We start from the raw sequence: 22,640 nt of genomic DNA, 5'->3' as shown, positions 1-22,640 counted from the left end.
TTCAGGTTCTCACCCTTCCGGTGTTACCTTTTCACCGCTAACGGCAGAATCTCAATCGAGCCTAGCCCCGCTGTAAGGTAGGCTCATCATCACAATAGAAAAGTGGACTTACAATGGGAGGTTCTAGAATGTTCCATCAAGACAGGCACTTCAGCAGCTCTCAGCAAGTCTCGTAGTAGGTATATCCAAGAGGCCTCAACCTGTGGACGGCAGATGCCGATCCTGAACTTCTTGACTAGCATTAAAGCAGTCCGGATTTCTGAACTGCTGCGAGACAAATTTAACATGACCACAAAACCTTCTACCGCATTGCATTAGGTCTAAGTACTAGAGTCGCACATTGCTAGTAGCACCACGAGCACCCCTACTTAACAAAACGAGAACGATTAGCATAACCATCGTTACCTTTTGATAGTCTAACACTCACAAGCACATTCTAAAAACTAGTATTAAAGTGGTGATTGTCGCGAGCCAGTGACTTGGGAAACTGACTTCACCGCATCGCCGCACATACGTCACTTGGAGGAATCTTCCAGCTACACCCAAAAGCAGTGGGGCTAGGCCGCTCACAGCCATAAACGGACTGCCTGTTGACGACTGGGCGCCTATCGAGTCTGAGCACAAAGCCATCCCAAGTCTTCTTTCTTTTTTCCTTCCTCGCGATTTCTTGACTCATAATAGACCCGACAATAACCCACTATCACTGTACGACAACACTTCGCACAAACTTAAGGCAAACTTAATTGCGCACGTCGATATATACCCCAAACCGATTGATACCCGACGAGCAAAGGCGTGACGTTAGATCACAGCCCAGACGTCATGGTTCAGGAAACAAAGCTCTACGACACCCTCGGTGTCAAACCCGAGGCTACACAAGACGAGATTAAAAAGGGGTACAGGTAAGGACCGAATTTTCACAAACATCAATTTTCTTGCAGCATGCGCTGACCACTTTGGTATAGGAAAGCAGCTCTCAAATGGCACCCCGACAAGAACAAAGACAGCCCTGACGCCGCCGAAAAGTTCAAAGAGTGCTCCCAGGCCTTCGAAATTCTTTCCGACCCCGAGAAGCGCAAGATGTACGACCAATACGGCCTCGACTTTATGACCCGAGGAGGTGCGCCGCCACCTGAGGAAGCAGGTGGCATGCCCGGCTTTGGCGGTGCCGACTTTGGCGGGTACCCTGGAGGTGGCTTTGGAGGCATGCCTGGCGGCGGCGGCGCTCGCACATTCCACTTCAGCACCGGCGGGGGCGGTGGCGGCGGCCCAGGTGGCTTCAGCTTCACCAACCCCGAGGACATCTTTGCCGAATTCATGCGCAGCTCGGGCGGAGGCCCTGGTGGTGGCGGTGGTATGGGCGACGATGACTTTGACATGTTCGGGAGTCCCTTTGGCGGCGCGGGTGGTGGTCGCGGAGGGCCCAGGAGAACAGCATCCTCCAAACGCCCACAGACCCCTGAGATGCTCTCCGTGGAGCGACCGCTCCCCATCAGTCTCGAGGATTTGTTCAACGGCGTGACAAAGAAGATGAAGATCAAGGCGAAGCGCTTCGACGCTTCTGGGAGGCAGATTGTCAAGGATCAGATTCTGGAGGTGCCCATCAAACCCGGTCTGAAGAAGGGCTCCAAGATCAAATTCAAGGGAGTTGGCGACCAGATTGAGGGTGGACGCCAGGACCTGCATTTTGTCATTGAAGAAGTAAGCCCCGCTATGCACAGTAAGCGAGGAACTGGAGCTAACAATATTACAGAAACCACACCCCTTGTTCACCCGCGAGGATAACGACCTAGTCTTCCAAGTCACGCTGGGGCTAAAGGAGGCCCTGACAGGGTGGAAGCGCACTGTCACGACACTTGACGGAAAGAACATCAACCTGGAGAAGGCCGGACCTACACAACCCGGCAGCGAAGAGCGATACCCAGGACTCGGCATGCCCATCACCAAGAAGCCCGGCTCGAGGGGCGATCTGATCTTCCGTTACAAGGTGCAATTCCCGTCGAGTCTGACGGCTGACCAGAAGGCAAAGTTGCGCGAGATCTTGTAAGGGGTGGACTGAGGCGTGCTCCCGATGTGCTACTCGAACATCGGGCCAAGGAGGAGGAAAAGTAGAGTTCTTTGTGTGTGCGAGCAGGCGAGAGTGTGGGCAATTGTTTTGCATCTGGTGTCACGACTTATTACAGGTGTTACGGCGTTTATGGACCATGAGCATCGAGGCGATTGTTTACATACACACGAGGTGCTGTTGCAGTGGAGCATTAGGAAACCCAGCCATTTTGACAGCCTCTCATCACTGCTTGTTCATGGTGCAAGAAGCGAATTGCTAGTTAGAAGATACAATCTACTAATTCCGAAGCACAAGCAGAGAAGAGGTATCCAATGTGCCTTGGCAGTAGATCGATGTGTCAGACGGTGGTACCTGGCGATCAATAGCGGGGAAGCTCTGGAGTCTCAAGTTAACAGGCTCTATCCAGTCTGGTTGGACCAGTTAAATTGACCGCATATCGTCAGATTTAATTAGCAGCTAGCAGGAATAATAAGCACCGGCTTGCAAGGGAAATGCTCCGACAAGCCTATCCCGCACGAGTTCATCACAAGATATCGATTCGATTTTGGCGTGAGCCTGGAGTGCAGCCAGACGATGACGACAGAGAGGGGCAGCCGTCGGCGCGCGAGGAGGGGGAGGGGCGGCGGCAGTCGACTTTATAAAACCGTCACAATCTGACCCTTTGACGAGGCCAAAATGTGCCACTTTTAATAGCAGGTCAGCGGAAGATGAGACGCGCTCTGCTTGGTTACATTACATGATCTCGAGATGCGACTGCCCGGTATCCCGAACGCAGGCGTGAATATGAGACCTCGGAGTGCTGCTCTCTGCTTGCTCGTCTGAGGGGTTTTTCTCTCTCATCGACACGGACGGCCGAGTCATTGCGTCCGTTGGCCGCCTCGACCGATCCCCTCTTCCTTGCTCCCCTCGTTTGCCCCCTCGACAAGCATTGACTTTACGATCGCTCGCTCATCGCGATACCTTAGCTGCCGCTCGAGCTGTTTTCTCGACCCACTTGCTAACTTATTTGATCCCGATCCTCTGCGCGAGAACCCAAGAGAAGGGTACTCACTTACGTAGTAGGTTATCCAGTCCATTCTGTGACGTGTCGAGCATCAGTCCCGATTTCTACTTAAAGCACCGGTGGATCCCTGCTATCCAATATCCCTCTCCAGACTTTCCGCCCTCTTCCTTTCCGTCTGCATTTCCCAGCCGTCTTCGTCTTGTCCCTCGCTCACCTCTGCAGTCAGACATCTAGTTAGACGTTTTAGACACCCGCCGCCATCATGCCTCAGGTAGGTGATTCACATGGGCGAAATTCCCCCGTCGTACTAATGGAGTCCATCATAGATCACCACCCTCCTGTTCGATTGCGACAACACCCTCGTGCTCTCCGAGGAGCTCGCTTTCGAGGCCTGCGCTGATCTCATCAACGAGATCTGCAAAGACCGCAACCTGGACCTCCGCTTCACGGGCCCGACTCTGATCCAGGAGTTTGTCGGCCAGAACTTCCGTGGCATGCTTACGTCGCTCCAAGAGCGCTACGGCATTGAGATCATCCCTGCCGACCTCGAGAAGTACGTGCGGGCCGAGGAAGATGCCGTCATCGCCAAGCTCAAGGCTTCGCTGCGCCCATGCGAGGGTGTCGACGACGAACTCAAGCGCCTGAACGACACGGGCAAGTACACCATGAGCGTCGTCTCCTCGTCGGCCCTCCGCCGTGTGCTCGCTTCGATCGAAAAGGTCGGCCAGGACAAGTACTTCCAGGGCGAGGTTGTCTTCTCCGCTGCCTCGTCCCTGCCCAAGCCCACCAGCAAGCCCGACCCGGCCGTCTACCTGTTCGCCCTGGAGAAGCTCGGCAAGAAGGCGGAGGAGTCCGTCGCGATTGAGGACAGCAAGAGCGGCACCCTCAGTGCCACCCGCGCGGGCATCAAGGTTGTCGGGTACGTTGGCCCGTACGAGGAGGACAAGAAGGAAGAGATGGTCAAGGTCCTCAAGGATGCCGGTGCCAAGGTCATCATGTACCACTGGTCAGAGTTCCCGAGCATCCTGGAGAAGATCGAGTCCGGCGAGATTTAGACGTGGTGGGGGTTGCTGATGAGAGGAAGAATTGGAATATACGAGACATCTATACAGACCAACGACGCAATGAGAGCCTTTTTCATCTTCGCCAATCCATGAGAAAGCTATTGACAGCTTGCAAGGTGTTCCTACTAGGGTTGCCAGCTGGGTAGGCGGTCATGATTGTTCCCAGTCGCATCTTGACAAAGGTCTTTGTAAAGGTGGGTTCGTCTCCGGCGGGGCGGACTGTGCCTGCGTCGTCTTCGAAAAGGTAACAAGAAAGCGCGAGTGCCGTGCCGACGGACAGATCTCTGCCCGATTCGCACGCAATGATGACCTTCTCTGCCCCGGCGTCGAGACTTTTGGACGCAAAAGTGCATATGTGCGGCAGAGCAAGTCGCAAGTTGCGACTAGCAGCTTTTCCACTTCCAAGCCCGACTTCGATGAGGCGTGGTGACTTGGCCCAGGTCTCTGGCTTGGATGTCTCGCTTGTCAATTTGATGCAGCAAGCTGAGGCGTCCGGCTCCAATGGCAGGGGGCAGACACACATCCTGGGCGTGACTTGGACCAAATTCGCATTGGCCTTCCTTTTCGACTTGTCCTGTGCGATCAGCTTATGAATGAGATCCGAGAGGTCATCTTCATCCGTCGCCAGTAAGTCATCGACGTTCCTCCAAAAAATGTCTGGCGTAAGACCGTGGGCCCAGTTCTCCGTGTCGTCGGCCGCGCCCTGGATGTAGCCGCCCTCGTCGCTTTCACTTCCCCCAACGACGCGTCTACTAGCCGTGCAGCAGATGACTGGTCGATAGTCGCTGTACACTGTTTTGTGAGGTGCCTCGATTTGCGAGTCTTGCGTCACCCAATACGGGCGCAGAGGTTTTGTCAGGGTCGTAGGGACGGAGGCCAGATTGAGCGCTTTGAGTGAGGCAAGAAACTCTGGAATCAAGGCTTTGATTTGCGCATGCGTGCTCGAGGAGTGGCTTGGTGGTAAGAAGAGGTTGCCTGAAAGAGGGTGGTCCGGGAGAAGGAAGAGGTTGATCACGGTGCACCATATGGGTATGGTCGTGGACAGGGCATCGGGCATTCGTTTGCCACGGCGTGTCGAATCGACGATGATGGCACTGAACGATGAGTGTGGTGTTTCAATAGAGTATTTCGAAGGTCGCTTACCCATCGTGTTTTTCAAAAGCGTCCACCAGGTGCAGATTCAACCTCCTAGTGCTGAACTTCCACGCGCGCTCGTGGCCGTCGGTGCTCTTGAAGTAGGCGCTCCCGCCCTTGCGCTCTGGCGGGATATACCAGCTGCCGCATCTCTCATTGGCGATGAGCGGGCGCGATGGGTAGAGCGACGCGACGTGGAGGATGAAAGATGAGTCGGTGCGGATGGAGGTGAGGCGGTTGTGGATGGAGAGGTTGCGCGTGCGCAGGCTCGTGAGCAAGGATGAGAGCGACGGCTGCGCTTCCTGAGATGGGAAGATGAGGTCCTTGTACTGGGGCTCCGGCATCCTGAATGTTGGGTGACGATGTCGTCGTGAGGCATGAGTCGATTTTGATCGTTGGCGAGAACTGAGAATAGACACACTCTTTTGAAAAGGTGGGTCCATCCAAGGCTGTGAACAGCAGCTTTACTAACACGCTGTGCAACGACTTTTGTTTGTAAAAATTTGCCATCTTTGTATCCGGTCGATATTATCTGGCGGCTGATGGAAGGGCATATTTCTATAATTGATGGCATGGTGTGTGTCCCTTACCATGGGCTGATCAGGTGTCCTGATGACAGTATGGTCTGCCATGAGAGCAGGTACACCACTGCAACTTGCCAATGGAAACACAAGCGATGTAATGTCAAATCTCTTGTTCAGAAGGCACATGTTGGTTGAGCTGTTTTTCCGCTGTATCTGTACAGATGTACTTGACGGACAGTGGTGTCTGAGACTCTCCACCCCAGTGTAAGTGATAGCATGCACGCATTCATTCTTGAGCCATGCTCACGTTCAGCTTCCTAACTTCAACGATGCTCATTCAGGAAAAATCATTAGCATAGTAATTCCATTATTTCCGGTATGAAAATACAATGCTGCGTACGCATCATTGAGATGCATTGAGATCAGCTCGGTGTTTACATTGCCCTAAGTCCGTCAGCAATTACCCCTTGTTCTTTGATTTACACCCGGATTTAGATATAGTTCCGTGCACTTGCAGGAGTAATCTTCAAATGATATTGAGCTATACTCGCGATGATGTAAAAGGAGTGCTATCCAAAATGGTCCCTTTCGTCCTGGCCATCAAGCGGCGTGTAAGAGGGACCAGCCAAGAGTCTGCCAATACTCATACACCAACACGCTCATCACTCTTACTATAACCAACTACACTTTGAAATTCAACAGACATGCCTTCCGTTACCAACCAGTCCATCTTGATCGTGGGAGGCTCTTCCGGCATTGGCTTCGCCGTCGCCAAGCTGTGTCTGGCCGAGAACGCGCAGGTGATCATTGCCTCATCCAACCAGGACAGGGTCGACGATGCTATCAGACGACTCCAAGAAGCTGTCCCTGAAGCCAAATACCAACCCACCGGATACAGAGTCGACCTCTACGGCCATGCGGCCGAGGCCAACCTGGAGCAGCTGTTGTCCGCAGTGACAGAGCAGGGCACCAAACCGCTGGACCACATTGTGTACACGGCAGCCAGACCCAATCTTCGCGCCTTGTCAGACTCGGACATTGAATACTTTACCGACTGTGCCATGCTCACCATGTTCATGCCCCTTCTCATCGGCAAGCTGGGTCCGCGGTTCCTTCGCCCCGGCTACACATCGTCCATCACCATCTCCTCGGGCTCTGTGGCGGAAAGGCCCATCCCGGGTTTCGTCCACTACTCGGGCTACGCTGCGGCTCAGCAAGCCATTGCTCGAAGTCTTGCCCTAAACCTGGCCCCGCTGCGGGTGAACTGCGTCGCGCCTGGGGCTACGGAGACGGAGCTCTGGGGGGAGCGGCGCGATGCCATACGCGCCGAGTACACAAAGACTTCGCTGTTGGGGAAGGTTGGGCGCCCGGAAGAGGTGGCGGAGGCGTATCTGTATCTTATCAAGAACACGGATGCGACCGGTTCTGTTGTGAACAGCAACGGGGGGTCGAACTTGAAGTGAGTGGTCGGTTTGTTGCACAGCTACAGGGAGCAAGGGTTAGTTGAGAAGCCTTCAAAAGGCATTTGAGACGAGAGGTCAACTCTATCACGGTGTCGGGATCCCAATCGATGGTCGCATGTAACTTGACAACATACATGTAGTTCATATACTCATTACCAAAGGTCATGCCCCAACACAGAGCCGCTGAGACATTCCAATCCTTGCTAGCTCAAGCCTACTTTAGCTTCCACGATTCACCTTCAATGACAATCTCCACCTCACGTCCCTCGTCAATACTCCTCCTCCCCGCCTCGAGGATGGCCGTTGTGGCAATCGTGTTCTTGAGCGTGGGCAGGCCCTTCTTGTCCAAATCGTCCAGACTCGCCTTCTTGTCGTTGATGGCGGTGCAGCCGTCAATGAACTTTTCAATCGACACGTACCCGTAGCCGGTGTGGCCCTGGAAGTTGCCGTCCTCGTCGGGGGCATAGCGCATGTAGAAGGGGTTGATCCACTGGATCTGGCCGGCGCTGTCGTCGGCCACCTCGTAGCCGCGGTGCGCCTGGTCGACGCGAATGTCGCCGTCGGCGGCCAGGTAGTGGAAGTACTGGTTGGTGTGGACGCCGGCGCGCTGGGGGGCGGTCCAGGAGGCCGTGTAGACGCCGACGGCGCGCTTGGTGGGCGCGTCCTTCTTGGCCCATGTGACGAGCAGCGAGATGGTGTCCTCTGTCTCGTCCACGCAGCCCAGGTCGACGGCGACGCCCTTGGAGGACGAGCCGGACACCTTGACGGGGACGTAGCCACGGTCTGACACCATGGAGTCGCAAATGTCGACGTGATGGCTGTTGAGGTAGTATGAAATGTCCGACTCCCTGCCAGCCCACGCCTTGAAGGTCTCGAGCTGGTACTTGGGCTGCGACATGTAGGAGTAGAAGTAGTTGAAGTCGCCCAGCTTCTTGGCCCTGAACCGGGCGTCTGAGTAGGCGGGATCAAAGCGCTTGTGGTGCTCGACAAAGACGTGGACGCCCTTCTCGCGGGCCTTTTGCATCAATGTCTGGTGGTGCTCGAGCTCCTTGACGGCGGGCTTGGTCAGGAGCACGTGGATGCCGCGCTCGATGGCGTAGAGGGCGATGGGGTAGTGGCTTGGGTCGGGTGTGAAGACGGTGATGGCGTCGCCGGGCTGGAGCTTGTCGATGGCGGCCTTGTAGGCGTCTGGGTCTTTGCTTTGGTTGTCCGGGAAGGAGTCGAAGGATGTGTCCAGGCCGTTGTAGGCCTGGGTGATGTTCTTGTTGAGATGCTCGCGGATCGCTGGGAACTTTGTACCGTTGACACCGGCCATGCTCAGGTTGCCCACCTTGCCGCGCCTGCGCAGGTCAAAAAGGGTGAGACCGACGACGCCGACCTTCTTATCTGAGGCAGAGGCGCCAGTACCGACGAAACCAGTGGTATACTCGCCGGTACCGACCATCAACACATTAGGAGGGGCCATTTTGTTCGAATTCCAGGCTTGACTTGTGAGATTATGTCAAGAGGGTAGTGTGCGCAGATGGGAACCGTGACTGTGGCAGCGTAACAGATGAGTCTTTCTGGCGCGGATGGAACAAGGGAGAGAATAAGGCGCGCTTCAAGAATAGCTCATGTTTGAAATCGACTCTTGGAGGGTCCTCAGCTCTCTTTGAAGCGGAGAAATTGGAGAGCTCGAGCGGTTGAGGGGCAGCAATTGGAGGGAAAAGTACACCCCGCCATCATGGCGCGTAGGTGGCATTGGAGCCTTGGAGGTACCACCTTTTCAGGCCATCGTCGGCGAGGCTAGCTAGCTTGGCGGGTGAATGTAGATGGAGCTCAAGCGGCCTTGTGGAGATATCTGTGTAGATAATGAGGCTGGCCGACGGTGAATTTCTTCCAGTACACGGATACCACTGTACCACTGTACGTGCCTTGACGAACTGCCTTCATTGCTCGCTTGGTCGTTCTTTCCTTGATGATTCCCGCGCAGTATTCGTGCCTCCGGGCCTCCGTCATTGTAGACCCAACCCTCACGTGCATGGGCCTACATCTCAATTTACTGCTTGTATTATTTTTCAGTTGAGGTCCCAGGATTCAGACCACGCCTTTATCCGCCGTTAGACCCCAGGCGGGGTGTACGTAGGTTTTTCAAGTGTCCCCCACATCGACGACCCCGCAGCGCATTACGGCATTGGCCCACAAGTATAGGTTAGTCTAGTGATTGAAAGCCTTCGAGACCGATCAGTGACCCTTTGTTGCGAAGCAGCATCTTCAACATTGCTTCGCTATTTAGTTAAACCAGTATTTCTTCTCGAATGAACTGACATGTCTGACATTGCGCAGAAATGCCGCTCATTCTCCCCCACCAAGCCTCATTGCTGTGCCCCGCAAGTACGTAATTGAGCACCATCATTTACAGGCGTCTGATTGGTGGAAAAATCCAGGCCATGATACTTTTGGTCGCGTTGCAGTGTTACACAGCGCAGGAAAACAGATCGCCAATCCGCCGGAGCCGTAGTTCAGGTTGAAAAAATAAGAAACTCGGTTTCAATTCCCGTCTGTGCATGGGCAGACCTCTCGTTTGGGGCGATACATAGGCGTTGTCACCATAATAGCGTTGTACAGCTTCGGTGTGTTGCGCCGACATCTCCCCCGAAACCCGAGCCCCTCGTATGAGCAAACGTGCATTCGCGATGGCTGCCCCTCCCCCAGACGCAGATCCCTGCCCAATGTCTGCGCACGTCCTGGGCGAGGCCCGCGAACATGCGACTTTCTTTCTCTTCTCGCGACTGGCAACGCCGCCTCGGGCGCCAACAGCGGATATGCCGACTCATCCCACACTCCTCCATCCATCTCTGCCATGCTTCTCCTCGCTTTGCCTCACCAACTGAGCCTCGCGTGCCACCTCAGTCTCACGAAATCCTCCAGTGACGGACTGTCACGAGGGCAGACGTGTTGTCTTAATATACTCCAAACTATCCTTATTGGTGCCAACACGCCACTCGACAACATTCACCTCTCCGTGTACTAGAAAGGGTTCCAATCGGACGTGTATTAGACAGGTACCTCCATCCTCGATTCCTCAGCCTGTATCGGACAAATGCTCGTCAGCCCCACTGACACGAGAGCTCACCCGACGGGTGTCCCAGATGTTGGAGTACTCCATAGCGTAGCCCCACGGGTGTGGCCCCCCATGACTTTCTTTATAAGTCCATCATCACCCGATCCCCGTGCCTACTACCGCTACTCATCCTGCCAATCCTTGCCCTCGTCAGCTTCTTCAGCTCTCACACGAAATCCTCACCATGGCTTCCAACGGTTCAGGACCACGCACGCTGCCATGCGGCATCTACGCGCCCACCATGACCTTCTTCGACCCGGAGACGGAGGATCTCGACATCCCCACCATCAAGAAGCACGCTGAGCGCCTGGCCAAGAGCGGTCTCGTCGGGCTCGTCACCTTGGGATCCAATGGTGAGGCCGTCCATTGCACGCGGGAGGAGAAACTGGCCATCACAAAGGCGACGCGCGAGGCGCTGGACGAGGCCGGCTTCACGTCCATGCCCATCATCTTCGGCGCCACCGAGGGCAGCGTCCGCGGCACCATTGAGCTCTGCCAGGCCGCGCACAAGGTGGGCGCCGACTACGCCATGCTCCTCCCGCCCTCTTACTACAAGGCCCAGATGGACGCCGAGGCCATCTTCAACTACTTCATCGCCGTCGCCGACAAGAGCCCCCTCCCCGTCATCATCTACAACTACCCGGGCGCCGTCTCGGGCATCGACCTCGACAGCGACACCCTCCTCCAGCTCGCCGAGCACCCCAACATTGTCGGCACAAAGTTCACCTGCGGCAACACGGGCAAGCTCACGCGCGTGGCGCAGGGCGCCAAGGCCAAGACCCCCTTTAGCGAGGGCTCGGGGTACATGGCCTTTGGTGGCATGTGCGACTTCACCGTCCAGACGCTGGTCAGCGGCGGCAGCGGCATTATTGCCGGCGGCGCCAACGTGCTGCCCAAGCTCTGCGTGCGCGTGTGGAATCTATGGGCTGAGGGTAAGCGTGACGAGGCAGAAGCCCTCCAGAAGGTGCTGAGCAAAGGGGACTGGCCGATGACCAAGGCGGCCATTGCCGGTACCAAGCAGGCTATCCAGATACATTATGGCTACGGAGGATACCCCCGGCCGCCTCTGAAGAGGCTCGACAAGGCACAGCTCGCTGCGATTGAGCAGGGCACGGCCGAGGCGATGGAGGTGGAGAAGTCATTGTAGGAGCGCAGCATTTACTTTGAATCGATTTTTTAAAAGTTTTTGGCTTCATTAATGCATCAAATGCCGGTGTTGGTTCGGACATGCAACCTGCTACAAGACCCTGCAGAATATCAAAATGTGGATAGTGACCTCGCTATCGGAAGTCGGGGAACATGGAGTTAATGGATCTGCTTTCCCCGGAGTACCAAGTAAGGTAAGCAAGTCGATGTGAGTGGGATCGCGAAATATCAGTGGGTGGCGCATTTCGATGACGGCAGTCGCGCGTCTTGCATTAGGCGGTATCATCAGATTGGGTGAATGCTTGCGTCTGACCAAAGGGCCAATCTAAGTTACTGACCACGGTAGAGCAACCACAGGATGAGATGACTACGCTCACAGCCTCGACTCGACCAATTCGGCACAGTTGAATGACGGTCTCGGGAAGCTAGGAGGATTTGCCCCGGCCGTTCCATGAGCTCCAGGCAGTGGTGCAACTCTGATATCAGTGGGTCGTCATTCGTCCATCGCCAGGGGCTGCATGGTGAAGGCAACGAAGGAATACCTCCGGTCTCTCTATTGAAACGGCCAATCAGAGCTTGGCTGTTGGTCAGATCGAGACGTCCCATGGTTACTTGCACGGAAATCAGCGAGCCTGATTGTGGTAATGTGAGGCCATGCCCTCAGGTCTTTGCTCATCATGACCGACACGCCTCCCATCCGGGCCAACTGATGTCAGCACTCACCGGATGGCTCTGCAGGGTGATTTTCATGTGCCTACTGGGACTCGCCATATAAGTAACGCTCTGCACTCGGGATTCACCCGCCTTGACAGCTTCTTCCGATCAACATGCCTGCTCTTCGCACTCTCACAACTCCACTCAGCACTCTGCCCAAGCTTCACCTGCGTGCACTAGCCACCTCCCAGAAACCTACCACAGCCATGTCTACCATCTCTTCCGCCATCGCCAAGGACCACCGCGAGCTGGAGCAGTACTACAACGAGGTGATCAACTCCACCAACCACGACCACCAGCAGCGCTATGGTAACCAGTTCACCTGGGAGCTCGCCCGCCACTCCGTCGGGGAGGAGCTCGTCGTCTACCCTGCGTTCGAAAAGTACCTAGGCGCCAAGGGCAAGGAGATGGCCGAGAGCGACCGCAAGGACCATCACCAGGTACGATCTCTGCAGAATCCGTAGAAGAGGAGGAGGCGCTGACGTGACCCGCTGCAGGTGAAGGAGCTGCTCAAGATCTTCCAGGACCTGTCCTCGACCGATCCCCGCTACCTGTCCAAGCTCAAGGAGATCTGGGAGCCGCTGTCCAAGCACATCAAGGAAGAAGAAGAGCATGACCTGCCCGCCCTCGAGGAGGCGCTGCAGTCCCACCAGGACGCCTCGTCCAAGATGGCCACGAGCTTTGGACGCACCAAGATGTTTGTCCCGAGTCGGAGCCACCCCAGCGCCGGCGAGCACCCGCCCTTTGAGACGGTCATGGGACTCTTGACGGCGCCGTTTGACCACGTCGCGGATATTTTCAGGAAATTTCCCGACCAGACCGTCTCCCCCAACCCGTCCACCAAGTGACAGGCAACTTCCGACATTTGGATGATGTAGGGGGCGTTGCAGTACTGGACTTTCTGAGTTTACTACAGCAGAGTATTCGAGTTCCGTCAATGGTTAATCAATTTCATCGAGCATGCCGTGGTTTGACCACCCCGTGAAGAGGTGCACCGCGTGTTGTAGACTATGGTCATGGCAGGGTTCTGGGTCTCACTATAGGGTAACTGATATGGTCTTTATGGTCAGGACTATAATGAAACCACCACTTTAGTACCCAAGCTCATCAACCCTCCCTTTTTGCTGAAACCAGCACGTCAAGGCGTTTATACAGCCCGTATGCGACATGTCGGCGCAGCCAATGGCGACCATCCGACACTCCGGAAGAGGCAATTGCGGGTCCACGTTCTTTAGCTGCATCGACTTGGAACCCTGGAAGAACTGGGCCAGAATATCAGTCCAGACGCTTGATTCAGGCTCATTGTGTGAAATTCACTTATTCAAATTGCCGCTCAGTCTTCTGGAAAAGATATATCTGTCTCTCGTGGGGCGTTCTGCCGAGGTTGCAAAGGATGCAGATACCCGGACCGCCCTGCCCTGCCATGGGCCGAACTGGATCCTCCCCACACAGCCCACGCGCCAGCCGTATATGTCGCAACATCATGAAAAATCTTCATCCAACATCCAACACAGGTCGCGTGGCCCAATGGCAAGGCGTTTGACTACGATTCACTGTACATCAAAAGATTGTGGGTTCGATCCCCACCGTGACCTTTCACTTTTGCCCTCGACGGCAATTGTATACCGTAGGTGCCCAAGAGCATCTTTTTTTGGTCTTTGAGGGATCAACTTGGGTGTGCCTGAACACAGGGAGGGAGGGTTTGGGGGTGACAGTCTAACGAGAAGGCGCACAGGAGATGCCAATTCGGATACACACGACAAACTAGAGCTCCCGATAACGTCCATTCTGAACCACCAGTGACCAGACCGACCACTCAGATATTGTACACGGGCATCGATGGCACCTTGCCCACCAGCTTGTTCTCAGTCGACGGCTGGAACTTCTTCTCCTTGTACCAGACGTGCGCCGTCTTGGCCATCTCCTCTACCTTGTCAAAGCCAAACTGCGGGTCCGTCAGGCCATCGTAGACGCCTCGCGCATAGTCTGGTGCGATATTGTAGATCTGCGCAAGGTACTTGTACTAAGTGACTGTCAGAAGGATCCTGGAAGCAAGTCTGCGGCACATACCTGGATCTCGGGGAACTGAACCTTGCGCAGGCCCTTGACCGTGTTGTAGCACGTGTTCTTCTTCTCCTGCTCGGACATGACCCTCGTCCAGAGCTCCGTCGCCTGCGCGTAGTCGCTCTTCTTGCCCTCGTGCCAGTAGTGACTCTTGCGGCTGACAATGTTATCGTTCACGGCATACGGAGCCTCGGCCGCATCAGGTCGGAACTTGTGGGCAAAGCTGTTGGGCACATATTGCTTGTTGCCCGCGTGGTTGGCGTCGACACGCATCTGCCCATCAAAGTTGAGTGACGCGTACGACTTGGCCATAAAGGGGCAGTTGACCGGCACCTGGTGGAGATTGACACCGATGCGGTGGTACTGCGCGTCGCGGTAGAAGAACATGCGGAACTGCAGCAGCGGGTCGGGAGAGTCCTCGATGCCGGGTACCATGCTGCCAGGCGAGAACGCAGCCTGCTCGACATCGCGGTGGAAGTTCTCGGGGTTCTTGTTCAGGACGAGACGGCCAAACTTGCGCATGGGGAACTGCTTCCTGGGCCAGACTTTGGTCACGTCAAAGGGGTCGAAGCCCAGTGAGTCCGGGTCCGCTTCGTTGGGATCCATGACTTGAACGTGTGCCGTCCATTCAATCTCCTCGCCTTTCTCGATGGCCTGCCACAGGTCTCGCTTGGAGTAGTCTGGGTCTTCGCCACACATCTGCATGGCCTCGCTGTCGGTGAACTGTTTTTGACCGTGCTTGGCGATGAAGTGGTACTTGATGTAGACGAAGCGGCCCTCTGCATTCACCCACTTGAACGTGTGGCAGCCGTAGCCATGGTTGAACCTCCAGCCCTGCGGTGTACCGTGGTCACTGAAGAACATGAGACCGGCGTGGTTTCCCTCGGGAGTATTAGCGAGGAGGTCAAACAGGGCGTCATGGTCCAGCAGGAAGTTGTCCGGGTTGCGGGCCTGAGACCGAATGACATCCGGACCTTGGATAGGATCACGGCAGAAGAAGACGGGCTTTGCGGTCAGTCGATTGCACATAAACAGCCTTTTTCAATCAACACTCACAAAGTTCAACCCAACAATGTCATAGTTGCCTTCGCCAGTGTACAGCTTGATGGCAAACCCACGCGGGTTGCGGGCCTCGTCGGGGAACTCGCGTCCAAGGGTCACCGTGGAGAAGCGTACAAAGGCGGGTGTCTTCTCCCCAACAGTCGAGAGGAAGTTCGCTTTCTATGAAGCAAGTCAGAGATCTTGGCGCCTGTTTGCTTTGTACTTGTACCCACCGTCAACTCGGTCACGTCGTCGGTGCACTCAAAGAACCCAAATGCGCCAGAACCACAAGGATGTACCATTCCTATCTCTCGTTAGGCATTTCCTGAATACTTCCTACAACTACTCACGCTCGAGGTTCTTGGAGCGGTTGAAGGTCTGCTGCTTCCTGGATGCTGTCAGCTCTTACATCAATAGATCCATCGTGTCGTTCATTTTAGTGCTCACTGAAACAGGTGCACGTCGCTCGCGACGGGTATGCCACCTATAGTCTTACTGTGTGCTCTGCTCTGAGTTAGTCCACCGGTTTATTGTCACTTTGAAGGCGTGACATACGGGTCCGGGAAAGGATGGCCCTCGTTGTTGGTGAAGTATGCACCATCGTCCACCCTCTTGCCGCCTTTGGAGGCGCCAGAGACCTTGGATATAATGTCGGCAGGGCCCTCGTTGGCACTCTGCATGTGGCTCATGCGAGGAGCACGATACTCTCCTTGGGTGCCTCCGGCAATGGCCTCGGCAGTGGCCCTCAGGGGGTGAACGCTTGCTTTGTTTTGGTTGGCAGACATCTTGTCGGAACGAGACAGAGACTTGTACGCAGAACTGAGAGAAGAATACAAAATATGCTTTGCACGCGCGCGAAGTCTCTTCCTTTTGAAGCTCAGCAGCAGTTGCTTTCAACCGCGATGAACCCCTAACCCCCCGCTCAGCCCGGGGTAAATCCTCCCCTCCAAATGCACATCAGCTTTGCTTTGAATTGAGTCGTGTCGTAGCTATGATATGTGCAGGCATATCATCAAACGCTTGATCGAATGACCCCTGGCCATCTGACAGGCGGCAACATACATGTATTATATTCCACACGTGTGGCTGACGTCAAAATCCGAACCCCGGAGCAAAGCTTCCCAAATCCAGGGTCCTTGCAGCATCGAGAACAGTCTAAGGCGGAGACTTTTGCCATGTGGAATGATAGACCATCACAACATTACGCTAAATAGGTTGCATCGCCGACATATCGCATGTAGCCTGGCTGCATGTGTGCTTGCTGGCACCATCGCCACCGGTCTCGGATTGAGAAGTAAGCGCCGATACATGATGTAGGCACGGCGCCAAATCACAGCGAGTCACTCCATGGGTCCTCTCGAATGCATGCATAGCTTAATTGTGAATACAAGGACTTAACGGTCCGTATGAACATGCCATGAGCCAGGCGTGAACGGGGTCTAGTAGCTCCGTGTGACAGTGAGCGGGCCTCATAAGGGCGCTAGGCTTAATAGAGTAATAGGATCGAAGGTAGTATTAGCACGTAATAGAGGGTAGGTCGAAGGTAGGCCGAGGGTAGCCTAAGGGCTATGCTAAAGAGTATATAGATTACTTATTTAGAGCGGCATAAAAACCGTAGAGCTTAGTATTTTCCTTTATAGTGAATTAAGGCACTTAAATAACCTTCACAACGCGTGACACTCCGACAATGCACGAGAATTAGTAACTGCCAACTAGTCAGACTAGATTGACACTTACCAGACATCCTGGCCCTTTTCTGAGTACCGAGATCACAAGATCGCTACGTCTCTGCTTCGGGTGAGGCCTGGGGAGATCGTGTGTCGTGACTCCTGTTTACTCGGCGACTCGCGCCTCGCTAGAACAGGTCACGGTTTGTCTTGAGTGGGGGCAGATATCCCTGCTTCCCTGCTAGAAGTACATGAAGAAAAGAGATCAGTTTCATGTCCGGCCTGTGGAACAATTGGGTTTGACTTTCTGAGCAAAAAGAGATAATTCAACGGCAATAAGCAAAAGAATCTCAGGAGGGAGATTCGAACTCCCGACATCCAGATGGCTGGCTGCAATTACAATCTGACGTCATAAACCAACTAGACGATCCCGAGGATGATGACTAATCATGCATCTCGGCGTACAGAATACCATTTATGTGGTACTGAGTCTGGTGATTTAGCGCTCAAATCCGCAGAGTGCTAGCAAGTAAATCAAAAGATATTACATAGTATCAAAGGCTGCGAGGTATTTAGAGCAGCTTGATCAGCTGCTCTAAATTGGATGTATGCCTGCATTGTCCGCAATTGCCGCTCTTCAACAGACTACCCTATTGCAGCTTCTCATATCGGAAAATACCACGAAACTAACGTATACCGCATTGCCAGCGTGGAATTGAAATCCATGTATCAACGAATCCAGACCACGGAGGATCCAGTCGGTATCGTTTCTTGCGATTAGAATAAAAGAGTAGCGGTGCCCAGCACGTCCGTTATCTTATGTTAGCGAATCCCACGTAGTACATTCTAGCGTGAACAGCATTTTCATGAAAAGTTCACTGTGATATATACAGGTAGTAACATACTTATGTCAGCTTCTTGAGCCTGAAAGTCCCAGATAACTCAGAGCTGCAAGATTCTTTGCCTTTCCAAAGGTTATGGGGTCCTGGTTCTCATAAGTACAGAGAGGGTGAGGTTAGATTTTACCTATATATTGAGTAATATTGATCACATCTGACATCAAAGGTCGCGTGGCCCAATGGCAAGGCGTTTGACTACGATTCGATATATCAAAAGATTGTGGGTTCGATCCCCACCGTGACCTTTTGATGTTTGTCTTTTTGCTTTTCACACTGCTTATCGCGGGACCATGTCGCTGCAAAAACCTGTCAGCACGAATGTCATCCTGAACAGGGGATGACTCTGACGGCGACACGGCGTTGAGATGTTGTGGAAGGTGAGACCTGCAGTGTTTCTGGCTGACTCAGCTTGCCGAAGCCGCGGAGGGTCGATCACTCGGTCTCGGTCCGCGTCGACGGCTTCGGACAATGTCGCCATAGATTTGAGTCCCTTTAATTTCGCCTCAGCGAGGTGCATCACGTTCTTTTTGTTCTTCTGGTTCCTCAACCACAAGTTGCCAAGATGGCAGATACACCCCAGAGCTCCTCCTCGCAAGCCGCCAACAACAGCGCGGCCTCAACCGAGAGATCGCCACTGTTGAAGCCAGGCAATGGGAGCGAGGCAGCTCAGCAGAATGGCGGTGCTCCAGACGAGGAAAGGGTTGTCCTCGCCGAAGAAGTGTCTTTCACGCGAATTGCCTTGATCATGGGCACGACTTGGGTCGGCGTCTTCCTGGGCGCGACAGATTCCACCATCATCGCCACCTTATCAGCGCCCATCTCCAGCGAGTTCAAGTCGTTGAGCTTGCTGTCCTGGCTCGCCACAGCCTATTTCATCGCCAATGCCGCTTGTCAGCCCATTTCAGGACGTTTGACGGACATCTTTGGCAGAGGGCCGGGCTTGGTGGCGAGCAATCTGCTTTTCGCCGCGGGTAATCTCATGTGCGGCCTTGCCAAAGACCAATACACCATGATCATTGGACGTGTGATTGCTGGCATGGGAGGAGGCGGCCTCATGAGTATCTCGACATTTATCGGATCAGACCTGATTCCTCTGCGACAGAGGGGTGTTGTCCAGGGCATTGGCAACATCTGCTACGGGTCGGGCGCGATGATGGGCGGTATCTTTGGCGGTCTGATCAACGACCACACCAAGATGGGCTGGCGGCTGGCGTTCTTGATCCAAGTGCCACCCGTACTCTTGTCTGCGGTCGCCGTTTTCTTTCTGGTCAAGGTGCCCCCAAAACAGTCCGACAAGTCGTACCTCGCACGCATCGATTTCCTGGGGGTCTTCTTGACCGTCTCGTTCCTCGTGCTGCTATTGCTGGGGCTCAACTCCGGAGGCAACTTGGTGCCGTGGATACACCCTCTCACCCTGACCACCATTCCATTGGCCTTCATCACGTTTGGGGGGTTCCTGTGGTGGGAGAGTAAGGCTCGCCAGCCCATCATCCCGGTTCGGCTGCTTGCGACCCGAACGATTCTAGCAGCTTGTCTCTGCAACCTGCTCTGCACCATGGTCACCATGACGGGGATATTTTACGTCCCTCTGTTCTTGCAAGTTCTCGGCGCGTCTGCCACAGATGCTGGTCTCCAGATCTTGCCTTCACCGGTAGGCGTGTCCATCGGCTCTGTAGCTGCTGGGTTTGTCATGAAACAGACAGGTCGATACTTGCGGCTGGGTATTGCGAGCGTTCTCCTCATGGTTGTTGGTGTCGTCATGTTCACCTTCCAGAACGAGACGAGCCCGAAATGGCTCACTCTAGTGGCCTTCTTTTCCATTGGCAGCGGCTATGGCGCCATGCTCACCACAACTCTCCTCGCCTGTATCGCCGCTGTTGACCATTCGCAACAGGCCGTGATCACATCGGCGACCTGTAGGTCTCCTCCCTGTATGGACCCACCTGGCCGTTTCCCCTCTGACTCCCTCCAGATCTTGCTCGCAGTTTAGGCAGTACCATAGGCGTGACGGTTGGCTCGGCCATCTATCAGAATATCCTCAAGGCCAGGCTCTGGGAACGCTTCGGCGATTACCCGAACGCTGAGGAGATCATCCGCCGGGTGCGAAACGATTTGTCGGAACTCAAGCACCTCCCCAAGGGCTGGCACGACGGTGTCATCACGTCTTTTGTGGAAGCCTTTCGCGGCGTCTGGTTCACGTTGCTTGGGCTCGTCCTGCTCGCCCTCGTTTGTGTTTCGTTACTGAAGCAGCACACGCTGCATTCGACACTGACAAGAGAAGATGGCGCTCAAGAGGACGAGCGCGAAGAACCAACGTAGTCTCTGGAGCTTACCACTGGAATGGCATAGGCTGCCTCGTGTTGGTTCGGACGGCTTGGAGACCGTGAGTGTGGTGTATCGATCGACAATAGCCCTGAAATTATCGCTCCTACAATGAATGATATTGGAATCGAGCCCATTCTTATCATACACCCACATGAGCATTGGTTCGCGCAGTCGTACATGACCATCCTTAATACGAGACTCTGTCCAGCCAACAGTGGGCTGTCCGGAACACCCCGCACTGGCCATCATTGTTGGTTGAGTGGCTGAAGAACTCGCAGTTGTCGTCGGTTGTATACCTTACGTAGTATTCTTACCTTAAGGCTGAGCGAGGGACCGGACAAATGGCATGCGGGTTCGCATCCGGATTACGAGCAGTTGTGTATGGCCGTCGGCGTCGAGAGATCGTCGCGGTCCAAGAATAGCAACAGAATGGAGTGGGAGTCGTCAGGCACGCGTGGCATTGGCGGCTGGCCGCTGGACCTCAGGCTAGCGCAAGCCTGGGGCATGATTTTCGCTACCTTATTCAGCCTCAGTGTTCGAGGTGCGGCTCGAGAACTTCAATCTTTACGATTGCAGTCTCTTGAATGTGGCCATAGATGGCCGCAGAGCAAACCATTTGGGCACAAGCATGGAGACAAATGCTGCTGGCTTAAGATAATTCAAACATCATGTCTAGTCTTCTGTGGTGGTTAGACAGGACAGACTCGGACAGAGCGTGGCGGAGCCATCAACTGACGTGAACTGGACCCGCCTTTTTGTTCGACGCGGCTGTGGCTTCGCTGGTCGTTGGGCGCTGGGCAACCAGAAGAGACGCTAAAAAACGCCTCCAGCTGTCTTTATTTTCCGCCCGAGACAGCCTGTTGCAGCCTGCTGCGGTGCTGCAGCTGAAGTAAGGCGTCCCGGGTCAACGCGCGGCAGCCAAGGCAGAGACTTCAGTTAGAGGGCTGGCTGTATGAAAGGACTGGAAACGACTGGAATGAGATTGTTCTTTGTCCCCCCTCATCGCATGCTCCTGACTTGACCAACTTGAAGTCCCTCACACTGTCAAGAAACCAAACGACCAACATTCACATCAATACGAAGCAGTAACGAAACCAGCCTGCGTGATTGGTAGCGTCGGTCACACCTCCAGCTGTCACCCCGGCGACCACTATTGTCAGGGTCCTGAGTCGCTGCGTCACTGCTCGCACCGCCCGGCATCAGAATTTCAGAAGCGTCCATCCAGCCTTGTTTCGATCCAACAAACCTCCATTGACGAATCCAGCAACTCGAAAACACATCCTCACCTGCTGACCCTGTCACAGCAGGCCCTACAACTTGCCGCACACAGACCACATCTCTCTGCCGCGCGAACACAACACAGTTGACCATGGCTTCCTGGGAGTGGGATCCCAACTACGTTCCGCCCGTCAAGCTCGGGTTGCATTGCGCTCAGATCGTCCTCTCCTTTGTGGTTTGGTGTCTCGAGCTCGCCGTGTTTGCGGACAAGGACTCAATCATCACAGGTAGAAATGGCTGGACCTTTGGCGTGGTACGTATACAGAATCCAATGGCAGGCTTCCTAAGGTATGTTGACAACAAGCTAACATTGTTAGACCTTTTTATCGATACCAGCATGGGTCTTCCTCGTCATGACTCCTCGCTTCGAACGCACAAGGCGCTTTGCCAATGCCTACGCCATGCTCGGCGTTGACTTGGTCTTCACTATCATCTGGATCTCCGCTTTCGCGACGCAAGCCGCCTACAATACGGCTGGCAACTGCGGCAACCGCTGCAAGCTCAGCAAGGCCATTGTTGGCTTGGGTGTCTTCATCACGTAGGTGCCCTCCCTCTATCTTGCTCTCTCGACGACGATTTCTAACCACTTTGCAGCCTCCTCTTCGCTATGAGCACGCTCGTCAGCGGGTACACCATGCAATACTGGAAGTTCCACGGCAACCTGCCCGGCTACGACCAGCGCAAGATTCGCGGTGGCGAGAACATTGATCCCGACAAGGCGGCCTTCTCCATGGCGCCTCATGACGACGACGCATATGAGCGCGTCAACATGGACGACAACGAGACTACGGCGTATGGCGGCGCCGGCGCTGGCGAGCCGTACGGCCACGTGAACCCCTACAGCGCGGACGACTACAACGACCCGAACCGTTACGGCTCTCTGCCGCCCAGGAACAACGACATGTTTGACGCCGACACCGAGTACGGCGCCGGTAGCACAATCGGTGCTCGCCCGCCCCCCGCCCCGACGGCGTCTGACTTGTCGTACGGTTCGCGATATGACGACCCAGCGCGGTTCCCAGCGGGCAATTATGATCGCATCGAGCGATAAGAGGGGACGAAAGACGAAGGAACACCGGGCGTCGTATTCTGTACGGTAGTATATACTCAAAGGGGGGTCTATGGCGTTTGGGACATTATGACACGT

General features: G+C 54.7%; 10 protein-coding genes and 3 non-coding genes across 13 annotated transcripts; 9 read left to right on the top strand and 4 right to left on the bottom strand.

Annotated features, from left to right (window-relative positions):
- Positions 1 to 822: 822 nt before the first annotated feature.
- On the top strand, positions 823 to 2,047 carry F5Z01DRAFT_628462 (uncharacterized protein; the record flags this gene model as incomplete). The annotated part of the gene is made up of 3 exons (XM_046261604.1): positions 823 to 902; positions 966 to 1,701; positions 1,754 to 2,047. The coding sequence occupies 3 exons, from the start codon at positions 823 to 825 to the stop codon at positions 2,045 to 2,047; spliced, it is 1,110 nt and encodes a 369-aa protein (XP_046114887.1).
- A 1,286-nt stretch (positions 2,048 to 3,333) lies between these two features.
- Positions 3,334 to 4,126, top strand: F5Z01DRAFT_639867 (HAD-like domain-containing protein; the record flags this gene model as incomplete). Its single annotated transcript, XM_046262471.1, has 2 exons — positions 3,334 to 3,342; positions 3,398 to 4,126. The coding sequence occupies 2 exons, from the start codon at positions 3,334 to 3,336 to the stop codon at positions 4,124 to 4,126; spliced, it is 738 nt and encodes a 245-aa protein (XP_046114886.1).
- Positions 4,127 to 4,208: 82 nt separating this feature from the next.
- On the bottom strand, positions 4,209 to 5,613 carry F5Z01DRAFT_677454 (tRNA A64-2'-O-ribosylphosphate transferase; the record flags this gene model as incomplete). The annotated part of the gene is made up of 2 exons (XM_046265355.1): positions 4,209 to 5,229; positions 5,279 to 5,613. The coding sequence occupies 2 exons, from the start codon at positions 5,611 to 5,613 to the stop codon at positions 4,209 to 4,211; spliced, it is 1,356 nt and encodes a 451-aa protein (XP_046114885.1).
- Positions 5,614 to 6,486: 873 nt separating this feature from the next.
- Positions 6,487 to 7,345, top strand: F5Z01DRAFT_338657 (uncharacterized protein). The gene has a single exon (XM_046259193.1). It carries the CDS (start codon positions 6,498 to 6,500, stop codon positions 7,254 to 7,256), a length of 759 nt encoding a protein of 252 aa, XP_046114884.1. The 5' UTR covers positions 6,487 to 6,497; the 3' UTR covers positions 7,257 to 7,345.
- A 2-nt stretch (positions 7,346 to 7,347) lies between these two features.
- Positions 7,348 to 8,914, bottom strand: F5Z01DRAFT_338652 (putative D-galacturonic acid reductase). The gene has a single exon (XM_046259192.1). The coding sequence runs from the start codon at positions 8,719 to 8,721 to the stop codon at positions 7,471 to 7,473; it is 1,251 nt and encodes a 416-aa protein (XP_046114883.1). The 5' UTR covers positions 8,722 to 8,914; the 3' UTR covers positions 7,348 to 7,470.
- Positions 8,915 to 10,406: 1,492 nt separating this feature from the next.
- On the top strand, positions 10,407 to 11,533 carry F5Z01DRAFT_338632 (L-threo-3-deoxy-hexulosonate aldolase). The gene has a single exon (XM_046259191.1). It carries the CDS (start codon positions 10,544 to 10,546, stop codon positions 11,504 to 11,506), a length of 963 nt encoding a protein of 320 aa, XP_046114882.1. The 5' UTR covers positions 10,407 to 10,543; the 3' UTR covers positions 11,507 to 11,533.
- An 892-nt stretch (positions 11,534 to 12,425) lies between these two features.
- Positions 12,426 to 13,067, top strand: F5Z01DRAFT_628557 (HHE domain-containing protein; the record flags this gene model as incomplete). The annotated part of the gene is made up of 2 exons (XM_046261609.1): positions 12,426 to 12,659; positions 12,717 to 13,067. 2 exons carry the CDS (start codon positions 12,426 to 12,428, stop codon positions 13,065 to 13,067), a joined length of 585 nt encoding a protein of 194 aa, XP_046114881.1.
- A 665-nt stretch (positions 13,068 to 13,732) lies between these two features.
- F5Z01DRAFT_t98 lies at positions 13,733 to 13,814 on the top strand. The gene has a single exon. It is a non-coding gene; the product is annotated as a tRNA-Arg (tRNA).
- Positions 13,815 to 13,925: 111 nt separating this feature from the next.
- On the bottom strand, positions 13,926 to 16,516 carry F5Z01DRAFT_664906 (catalase-like domain-containing protein). The gene is made up of 7 exons (XM_046264132.1): positions 15,880 to 16,516; positions 15,772 to 15,828; positions 15,675 to 15,712; positions 15,558 to 15,628; positions 15,340 to 15,504; positions 14,290 to 15,288; positions 13,926 to 14,242 (listed from the first exon to the last, which is right to left on the bottom strand). The coding sequence occupies exons 1-7, from the start codon at positions 16,107 to 16,109 to the stop codon at positions 14,036 to 14,038; spliced, it is 1,767 nt and encodes a 588-aa protein (XP_046114880.1). The 5' UTR covers positions 16,110 to 16,516; the 3' UTR covers positions 13,926 to 14,035.
- Positions 16,517 to 17,339: 823 nt separating this feature from the next.
- F5Z01DRAFT_t97 lies at positions 17,340 to 17,426 on the bottom strand. The gene has a single exon. It is a non-coding gene; the product is annotated as a tRNA-Tyr (tRNA).
- A 629-nt stretch (positions 17,427 to 18,055) lies between these two features.
- On the top strand, positions 18,056 to 18,135 carry F5Z01DRAFT_t99. Its single transcript has one exon. It is a non-coding gene; the product is annotated as a tRNA-Arg (tRNA).
- A 317-nt stretch (positions 18,136 to 18,452) lies between these two features.
- F5Z01DRAFT_628426 (major facilitator superfamily domain-containing protein) lies at positions 18,453 to 20,209 on the top strand (the record flags this gene model as incomplete). The annotated part of the gene is made up of 2 exons (XM_046261602.1): positions 18,453 to 19,806; positions 19,863 to 20,209. The coding sequence occupies 2 exons, from the start codon at positions 18,453 to 18,455 to the stop codon at positions 20,207 to 20,209; spliced, it is 1,701 nt and encodes a 566-aa protein (XP_046114879.1).
- Positions 20,210 to 21,246: 1,037 nt separating this feature from the next.
- On the top strand, positions 21,247 to 22,614 carry F5Z01DRAFT_338404 (uncharacterized protein). Its single transcript, XM_046259187.1, has 3 exons — positions 21,247 to 21,746; positions 21,811 to 22,031; positions 22,088 to 22,614. The coding sequence occupies exons 1-3, from the start codon at positions 21,585 to 21,587 to the stop codon at positions 22,542 to 22,544; spliced, it is 840 nt and encodes a 279-aa protein (XP_046114878.1). The 5' UTR covers positions 21,247 to 21,584; the 3' UTR covers positions 22,545 to 22,614.
- Positions 22,615 to 22,640: the final 26 nt, after the last annotated feature.

The sequence above is a fragment of the Emericellopsis atlantica genome, assembly GCF_019669845.1.
Source record: "Emericellopsis atlantica unplaced genomic scaffold F5Z01scaffold_31, whole genome shotgun sequence".
Classification (NCBI taxonomy): Eukaryota; Fungi; Ascomycota; class Sordariomycetes; order Hypocreales; family Bionectriaceae; genus Emericellopsis; species Emericellopsis atlantica.
This window is presented reverse-complemented; position numbering and strand designations above follow the sequence as displayed.

Coding starts and splice junctions, on each gene's coding strand:
- F5Z01DRAFT_338657 (XM_046259193.1), top strand. CDS start 6,498: ATGCCTTCCGTTACCAACCAGTCCATCTTGATCGTGGGAGGCTCTTCC.
- F5Z01DRAFT_338652 (XM_046259192.1), bottom strand. CDS start 8,721: ATGGCCCCTCCTAATGTGTTGATGGTCGGTACCGGCGAGTATACCACT.
- F5Z01DRAFT_338632 (XM_046259191.1), top strand. CDS start 10,544: ATGGCTTCCAACGGTTCAGGACCACGCACGCTGCCATGCGGCATCTAC.
- F5Z01DRAFT_664906 (XM_046264132.1), bottom strand. CDS start 16,109: ATGTCTGCCAACCAAAACAAAGCAAGCGTTCACCCCCTGAGGGCCACT. Junction 15,629..15,674: donor CCGCTCCAAGAACCTCGAGC/GTGAGTAGTTGT, acceptor AACGAGAGATAG/GAATGGTACATCCTTGTGGT. Junction 15,505..15,557: donor ACGACGTGACCGAGTTGACG/GTGGGTACAAGT, acceptor CTTGCTTCATAG/AAAGCGAACTTCCTCTCGAC.
- F5Z01DRAFT_338404 (XM_046259187.1), top strand. CDS start 21,585: ATGGCTTCCTGGGAGTGGGATCCCAACTACGTTCCGCCCGTCAAGCTC. Junction 21,747..21,810: donor ATGGCTGGACCTTTGGCGTG/GTACGTATACAG, acceptor TAACATTGTTAG/ACCTTTTTATCGATACCAGC. Junction 22,032..22,087: donor GGCTTGGGTGTCTTCATCAC/GTAGGTGCCCTC, acceptor ACCACTTTGCAG/CCTCCTCTTCGCTATGAGCA.